The sequence below is a fragment of the Rhipicephalus microplus genome, chromosome 1, assembly GCF_043290135.1.
Source record: "Rhipicephalus microplus isolate Deutch F79 chromosome 1, USDA_Rmic, whole genome shotgun sequence".
NCBI lineage: Eukaryota > Metazoa > Arthropoda > Arachnida > Ixodida > Ixodidae > Rhipicephalus > Rhipicephalus microplus.
The window spans coordinates 205,984,737-206,004,591 of record NC_134700.1 but is presented as its reverse complement, the minus strand read 5'-3'; the positions used below and the strand labels follow the sequence as shown (position 1 = coordinate 206,004,591).

General features: G+C 45.9%; 1 protein-coding gene across 2 annotated transcripts in view; it reads right to left on the bottom strand.

Moving 5' to 3' along the window:
* The window catches only part of LOC119159775 (pyroglutamyl-peptidase 1), a 106,184-nt gene that overhangs the window by 85,072 nt on the left and 1,257 nt on the right, over positions 1–19,855 (bottom strand). Inside the window, exons 4-6 of one of the 2 annotated variants that reach the window (XM_037412625.2) lie at positions 19,674–19,784; positions 18,702–18,829; positions 17,472–17,743 (exon numbers count right to left, since the gene is read on the bottom strand). In XM_037412625.2, the coding sequence (XP_037268522.2) occupies positions 17,488–17,743; positions 18,702–18,829; positions 19,674–19,784 (495 nt within the window). In that variant the 3' untranslated portion in view covers positions 17,472–17,487. Of the gene's footprint in view, positions 1–17,471; positions 17,744–18,701; positions 18,830–19,673; positions 19,785–19,855 lie in introns of those variants that run through there. The other variant, XM_075890846.1, reaches the window with a different exon arrangement.

The following is a 19,855-nucleotide window of genomic DNA, read 5'->3' as shown; positions in this document are numbered from 1 at the left end:
GCTCATAACGCGTCTGCGCCTGGTACTTGAGGCATTCCGAAGAGCTAATCTGACACTCCGGCTCAGCAAGTGTGCTTTCGCGATGGACTCCGTAGACTTCCTCGGTTTCCGACTGAAAAGTGGAACCGTGCAGCCGGGCGACATAAAGGTGCGAGCAATAGCCGAATTTCCAATGCCAAAAAGTGTTCACGACATAAGGAGATTCTTGGGCTTAACCAGTTTTTTTCGACGCTTCATACCGCGGTACGCCTTGGTTGCCGAGCCCCTTTCTAGACTGACCAGGAAGGACACGGCTTTTCAGTGGAGTGCTGAGCAAAATGAGAGTTTTGCGGCTTTGAAGGCCAAGCTAACGTGCGAACCGGTGCTACAGTTGTACGATCCAAATGCGGAAACGGAGCTGCATACTGACGCCAGCACAAAAGGTTTGGCAGCCATGCTCCTGCAGAGAAAAGGCGGCGAGTGGCATCTCGTTTACTGCGTGAGTAAAAAGACGACCGACGCTGAAAGCAAAATACCACTCATCCAAATTGGAACTAATGGCAGTAGTGTGGGCTGTGGACCGACTTAGGCCGTTGTTACTTGGAATATCATTTACCATCGTGACCGACTGCCAGGCGCTTGTGTACCTCAACGCACAGCGAACGCTTAAACCGCAAATCGCACGTTGGTACGACTTAATTCAGGAGTTCACATTTACAATCAAGCATCGCCCAGGAGCACGAATGCTTCATGTGGACTCGCTGAGCCGAGGGGCCGTCGAGGACCCAACTGACACGTTGAGTACACTCCTTGCGGACCGTTTCGAAGTGTGTGTCACTTTCACTGTTGCCGATCAGGTCTTGGTACTGCAGAGGGGAGACGAGGAGCTAAGAGAAATCTTAACGATGCTGGAAAAGCCACAAGAATGCCGCACCAAGGATGAAAGACGAAAAACTGAAGGTTACTCGATTATGGACGGACGGCTTGTGCGGAAGATAGGGCAAGGTGAGCAAGCGAGGCACAATTTCGTACTGCCAAAGAGCATGCGGAAGGCATTAGTTGTGCAGTCACACGACTTGATGGGGCATTTTGCACTAGACCGCACAGTAGCAAAGATACAAGAGAACTTTTGGTTTCCACGCATGCGTAACTATGTTCGTAAGCATATATCGCAGTGCTTCCAGTGTATAAGCAACAAGCTTCCTTCCGGGAAGCGAGAAGGACTTTTGAACCCTATCCCCCCTGGGAAGAGGCCATTTGAAGTGGTTCACATGGACCATCTAGGACCCTTTGTGCCAAGCAAGCGACGCAACCAGTACCTTTTGGTGATTGTGGACAACCTGACGAAGTTCGTGAGGGTGTTCCCGAGGCGCGACACGTCGACGAAGCTGGTGCTCGCAGCGCTACGCGAATTCATAATAGAGAGAGGCTTACCTGAGCGGATCATTACTGACAGGGGCAGCTGCTTCACATCACGAGCGTTTGAAGATTTTTGCAGTGTCAGAGGGATAAACCATGTGCTCAACTCCACTCGACATCCTCAAGCTAACGGCCTGGTCGAGCGAGTGAACCGTACACTTCTACCAGTCATTACTACATCGATGGTCGATACAGAGCAGCGAGATTGGGACGAAAAGCTCAGTGAGGCAGAGTGCAGCTTGAACAACGCTGTAAACAAGACGACCGGGAAGACTCCCTTCGAGATGTTACACGGTTATCGACCGGAATTTCACAGTGTGGCACTGAAGCGCTTGGTTGAATCTAAAGCGTCAGAGTGGGAGGAGCCCGGCGGGCTGCGCGAACGTGTACGGCAGCGCCTCATGAGCGAGCAGAAGAAGATGAAGGTCGCTTACGACAAGCGCCACTTCCCGGCTAAAATGTACGGTGTCGGTGACGTGGTCTTCATGACGAGGGCTCCAGAACAGACGGGAAAGCCTGCCAAAGCCCAGCCAAAATATAGGGGCCCCCTTGTAATCACGGCAGTGTTGCCAGCTGACACGTATCGAGTTGCCGACCTTGACGAAACAAGGGCGAGCCGCTTCGCGACCACTGCGCACGTGTCGCAGTTGAAGTGCTGGACAACGACCAATCCACATTCACACCTTGATGACGACGGAGAGTCTGCGGAGGAGTCAGACACTCCCGAATGTGAGGTGCAGCGACTGAGACGTTCAGCCCGTAGCTGCGCCAAGACCCATCCCTATGCGAGTGCGCCATAGTTGCGTTGGCGTCTGTTGAGAACTACAGTGCGTGCCGGGATTTACCGAGTGCACTGTGCGTAATTAAACAGTTGCTTTTTTTTTCTTTTTTTCTTCGACGAAGGAAACAATTCTGTTTGTGTATTGGCGTGTGGGTTTGTTTATGATTTTTTTTTCCATTAACGAGGACGTTAATGACTGTCAGGACGACCGAGTGTACGCGACTGCCTTCAACTCTTCTAAGTTTTGTTTTATTTCTTTCTTTTTGCGTGTGTTGTGCCGTGCGAGTGTCCGTTGGTCACTCGAGGGGGCCGTCTTCCTTGTTTACGGGCAGCAGCGATCGGCGAGCCTCCCACACCTGCGGGCGCCGGGTCAGCACAAAGGCGGCGGCCCGCTTTAATGCACCTTGCCAGTTCGGGTGCAAGAAGAGGAAAACATTCCGCTTTGTGCATCCGTGGCCTGTGGGACGTTTGACTCTGTTTCCCCGAATGGCTTAGCGACGGACTTCTTCCACTGACTTCATGGAACAATTTGTGCACGTGCGTGTGTGTGTGTGTATGTGTGTGGTGCGTGCGCGTTTGTGTCAGCGTGCGCGTATGTGTACTCAGATCTGTGGTCGAGAGAGAAAAGCGAGAAAGCGCGGGAAGAGCCAGAGACGCAGCGAGAACGGCGAGCGAACAAGGGTCTGCGAATTGCGAGCGACTAGAGCGGTTGTGCGTTGTGCGATGTGCGGAATTGAACGGTTGCGCGAGTAATATTGTAACCCAGTTTTTTTAAATACAGCCTTCTTTTGTTTACATTTCCTTAACAGTGCGTGAGTCGTGTGTTGTGTCTTCTATCAATTTTCACCTTTTTACGGCCATACCGGCGACACCCTAAATTTTACCAAAAGCGGAATAGAGGACGCTACCACATGGAATAGTTTGCAACTATGTATGATGGAGTTCACATGTGACACCAGACCCTGAATATCGGTAAATTGCCCCACTTCTGAATTGAACAAGCAGTGCTATTAGCTGATCGACTGATGGAATGTAGTTTTACAAAACGTTACATGAACACCTTTAGCACGGTAGTATAAGAAAGCTGTACATATTTATAAAAAAATGTGAGAACGTATTGCCGCATCCAGTCTGCAAAGCAAAAACAATGAAGAGCACGCTGCAATCGTTTCCGAGTCATGAAAAAATATATAAACATTGAAGTTCACATTGAAAAAATTTCATGCGATACCTATGTACATAAAGTGAAATCAATGTTTTGCATAAGTAAAATGAGAGTGCTTCACTATCACAAGCTGCCCCCTCCATTTCATGCACGCCAGTGCCGACACACAAGTCTCTAGTGCAAATGTAAGAAGTGCAAACTGTGATGAAATGAACATGCGCATGTGCATTAAAGGAGTCCGTCTTAATACCAAATGTGCTGTGAAACCAGCACTTCACACAAAAGCAAAATATGAGAAAGCGTTGGTTAAGTGGTCAACCTGAAGGACTTAGCATCCCAAAGCGACATGAGCTATGGCATGGCAAGGGCATGTGCCTTCGTGGGAGGCTCTGAATAGTTTCGACCACCTCAGGACTAGAATCGCACAGTACTCAGGTCTCAAGGTTCTCGCTTCCATCGAAATGCAACCTCCATTGCCAAGCCCAAACGCATGTCTTCCGGGTAAGCACCCGAGCACCAAACATTTGGACACTGCATTGGCCATGAGAAAAGGTAAACAAGTGTACTGTGAGTCTGGAAGCCACTCTCAACAACTTGCCTTATGGGCACCAGTTCACCCAGCACGAAATAATGCTCTGAAGTACATTCTTTGAGCTGCACAGTACATGTGAACATAAAATAATTTCACAAAATGGGCACAAAGTATGCATACGGTGCCGCAAATATGAAGACATCACAGCAGACCTGCACTCTTGCAGCATTCACGTCAAAGCCTTTTATTTCACTTTGCGTCATGGAAGGAATGCATAGAACGAAAGCTTCACTTTCAAGAACATCATCAAAAAGTTACAGCCTTTATAAAAACATTCAAGTGATGAAAGAAAATCTAAAAGAATACAGCAGTTTTATATGGCACATAACGCACAGCTTCAATGCTGCTCTATTAGTGATAGACTAGTTTAGACACACGAAAATGCTTTGGTAGCTGGTAAGGTCACGTAACAAGGTGAACAGCTCATTTGCCTGCATCAAAGATAAAGATAATAATACATTTTGAGGGAAACCAAATGCAGCCAAGAATCAAGCACGGGACATTATTTGTAGTCATTAACTGTAGCATAGTAACTGAATTATAAATGTAAACTAAAGTGGATGAGAAAACACTCATGCCATCAATGGGCTCAAATCGAAAACCTTCAAATTACGTGTCCGATGCTTTACCGGTCGTGCTATGATGGTGGGCAATCACTCATCCACTTCGATATTTTAGCGCAAGCAAGGGCCATTCACAGCCAAGGTGGCGAGTGTGGTACACTCTTCTTTCTAGCTGCCATCATGTGGCACACAATCTTCTACATTACATGCTGGTAGCTGATAAGGACAAGTAATTCGAAGGTTGCAGGTTTGGACACCATCGACTAATCACCAACAGAGCCCCTGTGCTTTATTTGTTTCGCTTGTTGGCTTCGTCAGGAAGTATGTAACAAAGAAACACGTCGGTCGAACTATTATCCCTTTCAGTTTGAAGGGAGAGAGCTTGAGAAACTGTTCGCCAAAAATAAACGTACATATCCTCCCAAGTACAACTTATCTATTTCCATTAGAACCATTAGCACTTTTCTCTAACAAATTTGTAATTAGCCACACAACAAAAATTCTCATAACCACTGTGACAACAATGCTTCCACTGACATCTGTAAGCTCAGCCTACGTGCGTTGCAATACAACCAATGAATTGCCCGACAGTGTACCTTAGTGGCTACTGCTAAGGAAGGGCAACACACAGACACCAGCAATGACATGAATCAATAATAAAAAAAATATACAAGAGAATTCTCAAAATCACTTTCACTTAGCACAAGCCATGTATGTTATAAAATACATATATATTGTAACGCGGACTGAAAGAGCGAGGAAGAAGAAGAGATCGGACACTCTCCAGGGATGGTGATTCGGCAGTGACGGTAGAGCGCTGACATTTTTTTCAGTGTAAATAAACCCATCACATCCGTAACAGCTTTGGTGGAGCGGTGCTGGGTAACTTGCCATCCTGGACCCCGCTGCAGAAGTTCTTCGAAGAAGCAGACGCTTAGCTGACCTACCCCCGGACACCATCCGCATGAACGACGACGCAGCAATCCCATTGTCGTACTACGCTGCTGCATCCACCAGTGCCACTGACACGGCACAAGGTGGCCGTCGACCCTGACAACCAGACTACTGGGCACCTGAGCCACGAATTTTCTCAGGTAAAACTGACGAAGACGTGGACGCTTGGCTAAAAAACTTCGACAGAGTGAGCCACTACTACGAATGGGGCGCACCAGCGAACCTCGTGAACGTAGTATTCTTCCTTGCCGGGACAGCCTTGCTTTGGTTTGAGAACCATGAACATGTCCTCCCCACTTGGGATATATTTGTTAAGGAACTGAAGGCTTGCTTTGGGGACACGAGTTTCATGAAAAAGAAAGCTGAGCAAACGCTGTCACGTAGGGCTCAGTTGCCCGGCGAGACGTGCACAACCTAAAATGAAGAAGTATTGAGGCTTTGCGGGATTGTCAACGCTAATATGTCTGACGAAGACAAAGTCGGTCATTTGTTAAAAGGCATCGCCCAGGACGTGTACAATTCTTTGATAACAAAAGAAAACTTGAACACTCCTTCGATTTTCAGGCAGCAGTGTCGCGTTTTCGAGGCGTTGAAGACCCGGAGAATTCTGCCCAAGTTCGGGCGCTTGGACAATGTTCCCACTGTTGCAAGTATGGACGTCGCCACTTGCGAAGACATTCCCTTCCTCGTACGTCGGGTAGTTCGAAAAGAGCTCGTACGACTTCAAGCAGGTGACGTTCACCACCAATGCTTGTTCGCCACGTGCCCCAAACCGCCTCCCTACTGGATGCGAGAGTGCCACGTCGAAAACCGACCACGCACAGAAACTGCAGATTTTACTCCGCGGCTTCCGTTTTCCCCGACGGGTCATGGCCATTACCAGATGTCATCATCTCGACGTGCCGCTGCGAACCTCAGACCGTCGTCAAACAGGCCTCTACCAGAAGATTACTATGCGTCATCACAAAATGTTCCTGCGGAGCACAACCCGTCTCCGCGTACTTCTGCCGTCATCACAAAATGTTCCTGCGGAGCACGACCCGTCTCCGCGTACTTCTGCCACCTCTGCTCCAGCTAATGTAAGCCGACAAGTCCCCGTTTGCTACACATGTGGTCTCCCAGGGCATATTTCGCGCTTCTGTCCCAGACGGCCGCCTGCACCGCCACGTTTTTCGACGTATCCGACTCGTATGTACGAAAAGCCTGTGCTGCCACGTTTTTCGACGCACCCGCCTCGTATGCACGGAACCTGGACCTCTCACCCGGCCGACCACCGTCCCCGACAGCAATGGCCTAACAAATTTCGCAGCAAGTCCCCCATCTCCGAGCGAAGCCTGACGCCGCCTCCGACACGGTCCCGCCGGTCGCCGTCTCCGCGTCGACGGTCACCTTCCCCGCATCAGCTGGGAAACTAACTGGTGCGACCGATGGAGCTGTGGTCGCAGGACGGTCAGTTTCGCCAGTTCCTCCTTCTGCTGTGATGTTGATGAACAAAGTGCGTGTGTGTATAGACGGTGTAGATACTCTTGCTCTTGTAGACACTGGTGCTGCTGTTTCGGTTATGAGCCTTCGTTTCAAACATCGTTTCTTGGGTCACAAAGTTATGTTCGCGTGGAATCGTAAAGAAACTTTTTGTGGAGCTGGAGACGAAGTGTTATGCCCTGTTGGTATTTGTTCATTTGTACTCACGATTGGTGGACAAAATTTCCGAGTTGAATTTACTGTACTGGCTCGCGCAACTCATGACGTCATTTTAGGGATAGACCTCCTTCATGAATGCGGCGCTACGCTTGACTGTGGAACTGGAGAGATTCTTCTACAAAGTACGTTGCCCGCTGAAATAATTGACCATTTTCCGACTCTGCCCATCAATGCTCTTTCGTTGTCTGAAGATGTGACAATCCCTGGTCGGACAGCAGTGTTTGTACCCTTATGCTCTTCTCATGTCCGCTCAGGACCCTGCACTGGACTTGTGGAGCCTGATCATGCAAACGCCATCAAGAAGAATGTGCTGGTCCCACGGTCTGTCCTTACAGCCATCGACGGACATGCTTGCTTGTGGGCGCTCAACGCAGCCTCAGAGCCTGTTGTTCTACCAGCCGGATTTAAACTGGGAACGTTCGAGGAGCAGGCCACAATTGACGTCAGAATGGTCTCAGAGTGTCCAGCCATCAGTCAGACTGCACCCAACTACTCAGCCGAGATTAAACGTATGATCAATAAGTCGTTGCCTTCTTCCGAGCAGAATGTCCTTGAGGAGGTACTTACACGCAACGCGGGAGTCTTTGATTTAGCTCAAAACAAGCGTTGTTCCATGTTGCCCTAATCCCGTATGCACCACCGCATCAACACAGGAGATGCTACACCGATACGCCAGAAACCCTATCGCGTATCCCCGTCAGAGAGGCAAGTGAGTGCCGATCAGGTCAATGACATGCTGCAGAAAGGCGTTATTCAAGAGTCAAGCAGTCCCTGGGCAGCTCCTGTTATATTGGTAAAAAAAGAGACAACTCTTGGCGATTTTGTGTAGACTACCGCCGTCTCAACGCCGTCACAAAGAAAGACGTGTATCCGATACCACGCATCGACGATGCTGTTGATTGTCTGCACTCGGCCGCATACTTTTCGTCCGTCGACCTAAGGTCTGGATACTGGCAAATACCAATGCATCCGTCTGACAAAGAGAAGACTGCTTTTGTCACGCCTGATGGGTTATTTGAATTCAACGTTATGCCGTTCAGCTTATGCAATGCCCCAGCTACCTTCGAGCGATTCATGGACTATCCTTCGCGGTCTCAAATGGGAGATATGTATGTGTTATCTCGATGATGCAATTATTTTTGGCAAGACATTCCACGAGCACAACCATCGGCTTAGCGTTGTTCTAGATTGCGTTAAACAAGCTGGTCTCGTTTTAAACGCAAAGAAGTGTCATTTTGACGCAAAGAAGTGTCATTTTGGTGAGCGTCAAGCCCTTGTGCTTGGATATCTAGTCGACAGGGACGGTATACCACCAGACCCGCACGAAATCAGTGCTGTCCAAGACTTCAAGCAACCGACGTCTGTGAAGGATCTCCGTAGCTTCGTGGGCCTGTGTTCTTATTTTCGTCAGTTTATCAAAGACTTCGCCCAGCTTGCTCATCCCCTGACAGAGTTGCTCCGCAAAAACGCCCCATTCCGATGGACCGTTGAGTGTGAGGCTGCTTTCGAGCAGCTGAAGTATTTGCTTACTTCCGGGCCCCTCTTGCGCCATTTCGACCCGGAGGCACTCACGGAACTGCATACAGATGCTAGTGGTATCGGTGTTGGTGCCGTGCTAGTTCAATATCACGACAGCCGCCAGCACGTCGTGGTGTATGCAAGTCGTACTTTGACTAAGGCGGAGAGGAATTATACGGTCACCGAACTGAAATGTCTTGCAGTTGTTTTCGCCGTTCAAAAGTTCAGACCTTATTTGTACGGCCGGCAGTTCAAGATCGTCACAGATCATCATTCGCTTTGTTGGCTTGTCGGACTACGTGACCCAGCAGGTCGGTTGGCTCGCTGGGCCTTACGGCTTCAAGAACATAATTATTCTGTGACCTACAAGAGCGGTCGATGACACGCAGATGCCGACTGCTCATCTCGTCTTCCATCTCCGACTGTGGATGCTGATGGTGATGATTTCGACAACTACCTGGCCGCAATCTCATCCAACTTCCCAAACTTGGGCGTCTTCCGTCACGAGCAACAGCGTGACCCTTCGCTGAAACCAATGATTGATGTGGCTCGTAGCTCTAAACGTGCCACGGCATTCGTGATTCATGACGCCCTACTATATCGCAAGAATTACTCCAGCCATGGTTCCACACTACTCCTCGTCGTGCCAGAATGCCTGAGTCTTGCGGTATTTCAAGCCATGCACAATGACATCACGTCTGGGCACCTTGGATTTGCCCGAACGCTTCACTGTATTCGACAACGTTTGTACTGGCCTCGACTCTGGAAGACCACCAAGCACTACGTCGTAAGTTGTGATGTCTGCCAACGCCACAAACAACCTACCACACCATTGGCCGGCCCACTGCAGCCGGTTAAGCCACCGACATCACCATTCGAAAAAGTCGGCATAGATTTACTGGGCCCTTTCCCCAAGTCTACCACCGGCCGCCGCTGGATTATTGTGTGCGTAGATTACCTGACGCGGTATACTAAAACGATGGCGGTTGCTTCAGCCACATCATCTGATGTGTCATGGTTTCTTCTACACTCGATCATACTTCGTCACGGGGCCCCTCGTGTGGTGATAAGTGATCGCGGCCGACAGTTTACCGCTGACGTTGTCGAAGAGTTGCTACGGCTTTGTGGGTGTCAGTATCGCCATTCCACGCCATACCACCCTCAGACCAACGGCCTCACTGAGCGCACACATCGTACCATCATCAACATGCTTTCAATGTACGTCGCAGCGGATCACAAGAACTGGGATGCCGTATTACCTTTTGTTACATACGTCTTTAATACCGCGAAACACGAAGTTACGGGTTATACGCCTTTTTTTCTTCTCTATGCTCGTCATCCACAAAGTTTTCTCGACACCATACTTCCTTTTTCGACGAACGAAAACGCCAGTGTCGCGCAGACTTTGTGTGGCGCCAAAGAAGCTCGTCGACTTGCTCGGCTCCGAACTCTTTCTGCCCACGCTCGCGCGAAAGACCGTTACGACGCAAAACACCCGCCCGTGAGTTTTGCTAGAGGTGATGTGGTCTGGCTGTGGATGCCTGTTCGAAAGAAGGGACTTTGCCAGAAGTTTATTTCCAAGTACTCAGGACCATTCGTCATTACTCAGTGCCTAAGTGACATCACTTACGCTGTTGCAAAAGTGACAGCTCAGAACCGGCGTTCGAGCAAGACGCAAATTGTGCACATTGCCCGTTTGAAGCCCTACAACAACCGATCGCTTCTACTCGCTCGGTGAGCTTCGTCTGGCCCGGAGGGAAATGTAACGCGGACTGAAAGAGCGAGGAAGAAGAAGAGATCGGACGCTCTCGAGGGATGGTGATTCGGCAGTGACGGTAGAGCGCTGACATTTCTTTCAGTGTAAATAAACCCATCACATCCGTAACAATATTAATATGCATACATACTTGTGTATCTTTTTCACCATGACCGTATCATACAGGCTAAAACTGCTAAATGAGTTTTAACTGTGTAAAAACCACGCATGTTTCTATTGGAACCGTTGGAACCTTCTCAAATCTTGTTTTGGATTGTTCTAATCAGAACGCAGGTATGACCTGGTCAGCAAAGACGGGTGTAGAATGAACACGAGCACCAGCAATTATAGTAGACTATAGTGTGTGTGACGTATGTTTCACGAACTAGTGCGGCACATAGGCGGATCAGATTTTGGCGACAAGTGAATGGGCCCATTGCTATAATTGCAAACTTAAACTTCGATACAACAAACATATCTGTAACGAAACATAGGTTATAACATGGTAAATGTCGAATAGTCCAGCAAGATACAGTCAGAAATTTATTGGAGTAATGCTGAAAGAAGAGCTAGTTGGTATGTATACATCGTAATAACGTTTTTCCTAGCGCAGACTGACACACTGAGGACAAAGAGAGGAAAAAAACACCAGCACTTTCGTAAAAAGACATTCAGCCCATACCTTTGCACTCTCTTTAATATGATTTGGTTCTCTGTGTGTCAGTTTGTGCCACAAAAAAAGTTATGATAGAAATTTATGTTTATCAGAAATTTTCACATATAACCAACCCATACCCCTGTCACACTAGAGGGTTTAATGTAATTTTTATCTAATGACATTCAACACACTGAGTGACATTAGGTGCCGCCTGCTGCTACACGGCAAGATATAATGCCCTTTTCGGATAATGGCAATCGCAATGCAGAAAGGACAAGAATGAATGAAAAAAGTCACAGCGCGTGTAAAAAAATGTATTATGCATATTGAGTGCTGTAAAAATTGCTTACACCAGGTTGGCATCTTTTCTGAAATGTTAAAAAGCCCCTGACAGCAAAAGTTTTGTTCGTGACTTTTTTTGTAGCTTTGTGTATGGTAATGCCGAAATTTAATTGTATATGCTCTATTGTATAGTACAATTTATGCTAGCATCGCTAATTCAGAACGATCTAATGTCAGTTCGAGACGGCCGCCTAAATATCGTTACAAACAAACCCTCCACAGTGGCGCAGCGCCTGAGACTATGTGCGCTCAAGCTTCGGCGACGTTGAACGCGCTGTTCTCAAATAGGGGAACCCGCGGGTGGTGAAGAATGTAACGATGGCGATGCTTCGAGTGTGCCCCCCACAGAAAAAAGAAAAGCATTCTTGGTGTAACTAGCCAAAACCACCTTGAAAACAGCCTGACAACAGAGTGAGAGGGGTGAGGAACAATAGACCTCGGGAGTATTGTAAGCGCCCCGCAAATGTTCTCTGATGCCCTGTCTACATCAAACCACAGAGTATGTCGCCTGCCCCTGAATACTCCGACGAGCACGCACCTTTACTTCAAAACAAAATAAAATATCTTATAGGCAATGCTCATTCCTAATATATGGTCAGAAGAGCATCCAGGACTCTCAAACAACACAAGCATCTCGAGTTTCAAATTTGGCGTCAGGGGTCCTTTATTATGCAGTTCTCTAAATATTCAAAAAAAAGCTCGTACATAAGAAGTTGAGGCAAAACAGGAACCAATGTTTTAGTCAACGTGCAATATCGCTGCCGTGGCGTAGTGTGAGGATGCCGCTGCCTCTTTTCATGCTGAGTGGGTAAGAAGTGTCGTCGCAGTGTATTCATCCTTTTGTGCAAGGTGCATTAGCACTACGAGGCAATGTGATATTCAGGCTGCACACTGACAGCTACTGTAAACACAGAGCGTATGGTAAGCATGGCCGGCACCGTTCTTGACAATCTTGCTGGAAACGAGGGTATTGAAGCATTTCATATCGAATGAAATGAGTTGTTCCAAAAAATTTTAGCAATATTTGAAAATAAGAACAGATTATTCCTTCTTATGATTTATTGCAGCGATGGCGTAGTGGTTAGAGTATCAGCCTCGCCTGTGAGAGCTCTGTGGTTCGAATCCCGGTGCCGCGCAATTCTCCACCGGATATAAAAAAAGAGAAAAAGCTATCCACGTGCTGATGCAATGGGGTGCGGACTGGGGTGCAGCCTCACCCGTGACTACCACCGGTAACAAACTCCCTCACCAGAGAAGGATTCGCCATCCTGATGCAGTATCTGGCCACTATGTTCCTCATGGATACGCCGATTAAACCTGAGCCCTCAGTTCCTAGCGGCTGCGAAGCAACTGAGCACGGCGGCTGTCAGATATGCGACGCAGCAAAGGGTGCTAAGAATCTCTGGGTCCAGACAGGCCGCCATTAATTGGAATTTGAACTTGGCAACGTTTAACGCTAGAACCTTATTGTACTATTCGACGAGCTAGAGAATCTTAAATAGGATGTAATAGGGCTCAATGAGGTTAAGAGGACAGATGAGGCCTATACAGTGCTACAGAAAGGGCACGTCCTTTGCTATCGTGGCTTAGCTGACAGAAGAGAACTGGGGGTGGGGTTCCTTATCCACAGAAATATAGCTGGTGACATAGAGGAATACTATGCAGTAATGAAAGGGTGGCAGGTACTGTAATTACACTTAATAAGAAATACAAGATCGAGATGGTACAGGCCTATGCACCAACATTGAACCATGATAACATATTAGTTGAAAGCTTCTGTGAAGACGTGGAATCGGCAATGAGAAAGGTAAAAATACAGTATACTACTATACGGATGGACGAGTTCAATGCCAAGATGGGGAAGAAGTAGGCTGCAGACCAGACAGTAGAAGATTATGACAATGGTACTAGAAATTACAGAGGGGAGTTATTAGTAGAATTCTCAGAACACAATAATTTACATATCTTGAATACCTTCTACCAAAAACGAGTGAACCCTAAGTGAACATGGAGAAGCCTTAATGGCGAAAGTAAGAGCTAAATCGACCTTACAATAAGTGCTTGGCAAGGTACGATACAGTGACCATAGAATGGTAAGGTCTCAAATTCGCCTATACTTGAAGAAATAACGACAGAAACTGATACACAAGAAGCCAATCAATGAGCTAGCATCGAGAGGGAAAGAACAGTAATTTAGAGTCTCGCTTCAGTACAGGTACTCAGCTCTTATCAAGGAAACCAGCCTCAGCGTTGACGCAATGAATGATAATCTGACAAGCATCATCACGGAGTCTGCAGTGGAAGTTGGAGGTACAGTCGTTAGACAGGAACAAGCTGTCCCAGGAAACGAAAAACAGAGCCTCTGAAGTTGATCAATAAGCATGAGGTATCCGCTGTAGGAAGGTATAACAGGGAGAAAATTGAACACGCTCTGAAGAATGGAGGAAGCGTGAAAGTGGTAAAGAGGAAACTTGGAATGGAGAAAAAAAATAAACAAACAGATGTAAACATTCGACAGAAGTCTGTCTGGTTCGGTATGAAACTGGGAGATTATATAGACTCCAACCAAAAGTTTTGAAGAAACCAGACGTTTCGGAACCCCTGAGGAAGGAACCAAGTCGGTTCCGAAACGTCGGGTTTCATCAAAACCTTTGGTTGGAGTCTATATCATCTCCCAAACAAACAGATGTATGCGCTAAGGGACGAGGAAGGCAAAGTACCTACCAATTTAGATAGAATAGTTAAAGTCACAGAGAAGTTTTACAGAGATCTGTACAGTAGCCCGGACAACTACGGCCATAATGTAAGGCCATAATGTAAGAATGTGGTAATTCAGATGACATCCCACCAGTAATGACAGAGGAAGTCGGGAAAGGCTTGGAGGGAATGCAACAAGGAAAAGCTGCTGGTGAAGAACACGTAACAACAGATCTGCTGAAAGACTGAGGACAGATCGTGTTAGAAAAACTAGCCTGTTTATAAAGCGTCTCCTGACGGGGAGGGTACTAGAATCTTGGAAGAATGCTAACATCATATTAATCTATCTGAAAGGGAACAAGGACATGAAGAATCACGGGCCGATCTGTTTGCTCTCCGTCTTATACAAGCTATTTACAAAGGTAATTGGTAACAGAATTAAGACAGAAATCATTAGAATTCAATCGCCCAAAGGAACAAGCAAGATTTCGAACAGGCTACTCAAGAATCGACCACATTCATACTATCAATCAGGTGACAGAGAAATGCTCAAAATACACCCAACCACTATATATAGTCCTCATAGATTACGAGAAGGAATTTGATTCAGTAGAGGTATCAGCAGTTACGCAAACACTGTGGAATCAGCGCGTTGACGAAGCATATATATAAGCATCCTGGAAGAAATCTACAGATGATCAACTGACACCTTAGTGCTGCATAAAGAAAGCGACAGAACACAAATAAAGAAGATTGTGGTACAAGGGGATATGATCTCTCCGATGCTATTTACCGTGTGCTTACAGGAAGTTTTCAGAGGCCTATAATGGGAAGAGTTGCGGATAAGAGCTAATGAAGAGCACCTTACTTACCTGCGCTTCGCTGATGAGACTGCATTGCTAAGTAAATCAGGGGACAAATTGCAATTCATAATTACTGAGTTAGACAAGGAGAGCCAAAAGGCACGTCTTAGAATTAATCTGCAGGGAATGAAAGTAATGGACAACCACCTCGGAAAAGAACAGCGCTTCGAGATAGGTAGCAGAGCACTAGAAGCGCTTCGAGATAGGTAGCAGAGCACTAGAAGTTGTAAAAGCATACGTGAATTTAGGACAGGCAGTAACCATGGAGCCAAACCACGAGATGAAGTAACTAGAAAAATAAAAATGGGGGGATCACATTCGGGAAGCATTCTCAAATCATAAATGCAAATCTGCCACTAACCCTCAAGAGGAAGGCACATAACAGCTTCATCTTGCCGGTACTTACCTACGGAGCAGAAACCTGGATACTTAATAAGAGGGTTCAGCTTAAATTGAGGATGACACAGCGAGCGATGGAAAGAAAAATGATAGGTGTAACCTTAATAGACAAGAAGAGAGCAAAGCGGGTTAGGGAACAAACCGGGGTTAAGGATATCATGGTTCAAATCAAGAAGAAGAAATGGACATGGCCAGGGCACGTATCATGTGGGAAGGATAACCGTTGGTCATTAAGGGTAACTGACTGAATTCCCAGAGGAGGCAAGCGGGTTAGGGGGAAACAAAGTTAGGTGGGCCGATGAGATTAGGAACTTCGCGGGTATAAAGTGGCAGCAGCAAGCACAGGACCGAGTTGACTGGCGGAAGAAGGGAGAAGCCTTTGTCCTGACGTAGGCGTGGTTGGGCTGATGATGATTTATTCATACATTCATATATAATTTATTCATAGTCCCCTCTGGTGAAAGTACTGTTTTGCAATTAAAACATGGTGAATAACTCATTGGAGTGAGTTCTGCTAACTGCATTCATTTGCCTAAATCATTTTTAATGACATTAAACTAGCCTGTGTGGCACTACACTAATCTCATTAAATATAAATGTCATTAGGTGCAAATGACATTAGGCTTTCTCGTGTCACAGGGGTATTATTTTCTGCAAGATGCAACTTCAATAATGAGGTTTGGGTGCGCGGCAGGTGTTCCTCTCTTTTCTCGGTATAAGTTCGTCCGATAAAGAGTTCAATCCTTACTTGATGCCTTGGCTACTGACCTGTTCACCTTTACATCAATGTTCCATTTATAAAAATAAGCTACAACACACTATGTTCTAATAAAACACTTTGAAATGTAGCTGAAGGATAACTGATTTCAATAAATATAGCAGCTGCTGCCATAGAGCACAGCCTTCACTGTATATAAACTCACAGCAGGTCTAAAACACAAATAAGGTATAAAATAAGATAACGTAAAATCAGCAGGTTCCCTGTAATTAAAACTCATAACATATGCCCGTAACTAGCAGTAACCGTTCATAACAATACTACTCAAGAAGGCGCTAAAGGAAATGAAAAGTTCTCTCGGTTTATACCATTACAGCTATACTAGATGACATTAGTTTACCTGTGTATACATAAAAATGAAACCATACATTCAAGTTTGACACTTGCACATGCCAAGAGTACTAAAAACAACACATAGCATGGCATTGTAGCCCCAACATTCACGCAAGCCTTAACATATATAAGTGCCCAGCTTTTTTTTTTTTCTGGTATAAAACACAAGCAGAGCTGAAACTCTGCTCACGGCATTGCGAGACACTGGTTGACTATTTACTTTGAGCTGGACTCGTGGCCTGACACAACAAAGCAGCAAAGGCTTAGAACTGGAGTGAGAGTTGAGCTGGCAAATTTTTCATGATGCTGACTTGAGAGATCTGAACAGCACCAAACGAGCATGCGGAAGAACAGACTGAAACATTAATGCGATCAAAAAAAAAAGACAATAAAACAGAAAAAGATTGCTTCGTGCCGCACTACCACAGATGGCTAGGAACGTAAAAAATGTGAAATCTCTGTTAACAAAAAAAGACCAGTCAATGGTGACTGTTTCAACGCTTAATAAAGCTTAGCAGTTCATTCAGGTGCCGAGTTGCAAGATGAAGACGGTTAGGTGTCCTGCGATTGCTGTGTTCAGCAAACCTTCAATAAACATTGCACAAAAAGTGAATGAATTTCTTCATGTCATTGTCTTAACTGCAATGAGCTATGAATAAAACCTTCCATCACACAGAATATGAAAGGCAAGCAATACTGAGCTTCAATGCAAATAAAATAAAATTAAAGAACAGGAGTAGGATTTGTACCTGACGGAGTTTAAAAAGTTGTACATCAGTGTGTTCTTTGTTCGGCAAGATTTCTAATGCCAGAAAGAACAAAATCATAGCAGAAGGAGCCCTAATGTAAGAATGAGGCAAGCTTTACATAATATGGTGTGCCCATTCAACATGGTTTTAGGTTCATATCATGATTACTTTGTAGAGGCATGCCCAAGCAGTTAACTGCGACCATACAGTAGGAAATTTGCATACGCATAATATGTATCATTACAATGAACAGTTGCTTTCATTGCTCCTCGTTGCAATAGCCTGTTTCTCTTGAATTTGACTTTTCTCAAGGTTTACACCAGAGGCAGTAGACTTTCCCATACTCTTTTTTTGCTCGAGAAGCTGCAATATGATCGAGCTGACAGTGCAGGCAAGCTGTTGAACACTGTAAGGCTCATCTATAGGCGGAACATGGATGAAGACAGTCGAAGGACTGATCCTGAGCGAGGTGAAGTAGATGAACTCGCACAGGTACCTTGGGAACACATGAAAAGATGTGAGGACACAACACAATGTACGGCAACCAATAGCACAGCCTGATTTTCCTTAAGTTTTTGCATGTCTAGTCATGGAAAAAAATTTTCATTGTTTGAAAGCTGCCTCAGGGCCACTAGGCAGTGCATTGTATGCATTCTATGTTTTCTCAATTTACTACCTGATAGCTAAGGCTGCATGACGACTGCCAGAGGCACACAAAGAAGAGAATATAGGACGTGTACGCGCTTTGTAATTGTCCAGCATTGTCTTCACGTGTGCACTGTGCCACCAATTGTCACAGAGGCAGCTTTCAAATGGCGCTTCGATATTTTGCAGAATTTTGCCTGTGACTGTGAACTGGCAAGACTATGGGTGCAGTGAAACATGCAAGCTGTAACCGTAATGGCGACACCCTTAGGGGTAACCAGAGACCTACAATACTGACAAATTTTAAAGGAATATTAGCACAACGAAAATGAGGACAAGAACAGAAAGAAGACAAGCTACAGCACTGAGTTTGTCTTTTCTATTCTCGTCCCTGTATTTGCCGTGCGAATATTCATTTAAGATGGAAGCACACCAACTCGACCAATGGTCCGTTCTGATGCAATACTGACAAAGATGAAGTGGTGAAGCTTCTGTGGTTTTGCATTATGATGTTCGTGTTAAACACCCCTAGAACACATACAAAAAAGCAGGAATGGTCACTTGTTACATCACTGTGAAACACTACAAATGTGTTGAAACTTGACAGTTCTCACATTCATGCACAATCATCACACTCATGAAAGAAGCACCGTGTTACATGTGGTTGGCAGGGCTACTTGCCACAGGCCTGTGTATTTCCTTCCATGAGTACGACGGTTGTACTAAACGTTGCTAGAGACAGGAAGGCAGAAGAAACTAACTGAAAAGTGGGCCCTAGCTTACTCACAACAGCATGGTACAACGCTTACCTGCCAGCATCATTCGACGTCTCAACAGGAACAGGGCAGCCAGCTGTCTTAAGCTTTTCAGTGAGTGCAGCAAGGTCAAAGCAGGTACTCAGGCGTTCGTTTTGAGGAGACACCCCGCAACAGAGGCCCTGAAACATCAGGTAAGTAGAAAGAAAAAAATTAATCTATTGTTCACTGTTATGTGCAAGGTATGGCATCAGAGAATTTCACTGTTACTACTCAGCAAATATGTGTTTTTGGGAGAATAACTACATTGCAAAATTTTCAGGAACAAGAATGTTTGCTATAACATGAGTTGTACAATGAGTGCAATAAAGATAGCTTTGTGTTTAGAAATTACTAGAGTAGATTACTATTTCATGAACATCAGTGCAGGAAAAAAAAAAAGCAAGTGAAAATACCTAAAGCAGTACGAGTAGGTATGACTGGAGACAGAAAACTGTTAGATGATAGTGTATGTGTGATTTCCTGGCCCCCTTGGCAGATGTCCTACATTCCCAAAGAGCAGCACCACTGAAGCTACGGCTGTCATGAAAGGTATGCAGCACGGGAGCATTTTTTAAATCAAGATGTTTTGCCGAAGAAACAATAAGAACAGAATTTAACATTGTGTGGCGATCGAAGCAGTGAAAAGTAAGATTTTGATGCAGGCAAAGCTGCTGTATTATCAACTTAACCTCTTTTTTTCCTTAGATGTTTTAGAGCTTACTAAATCGTGAATAAGTGAATTGGTGTGACTGCCAGGTCTCGCCAACCTGGATGTGACAAACAAGTTGTCTGGACAGCTCACCATGCCTCACACAACATCAGTTACACTCTGGATATCACCAATGGCACTTGCAAGATGTAACTCTTCTCATTTCGATTTCGTTCCCTAGTAGTGGCATTGGTATTTCGTTATGTTTTCTGGAGCTGTCTAAACTGCTTGGTGTATCTGGAAAAGGAACAACGCAGTGACCATGGGTACGTCACCTGCTTTGGTATGGCACCCTTGTTGTCGGCAGCACAGTAGCTGCCATTATGAGCTTGATTCTCCACAACTAAGTTTCGTGCAGTGGCATTCATGCCACAGTGGATGACAAGCTGCAAAGAGAAACAAAATAAAGTCAGGCCTCTATGCACCTAACTCATGCAGTGCATGCAACATCATTCAA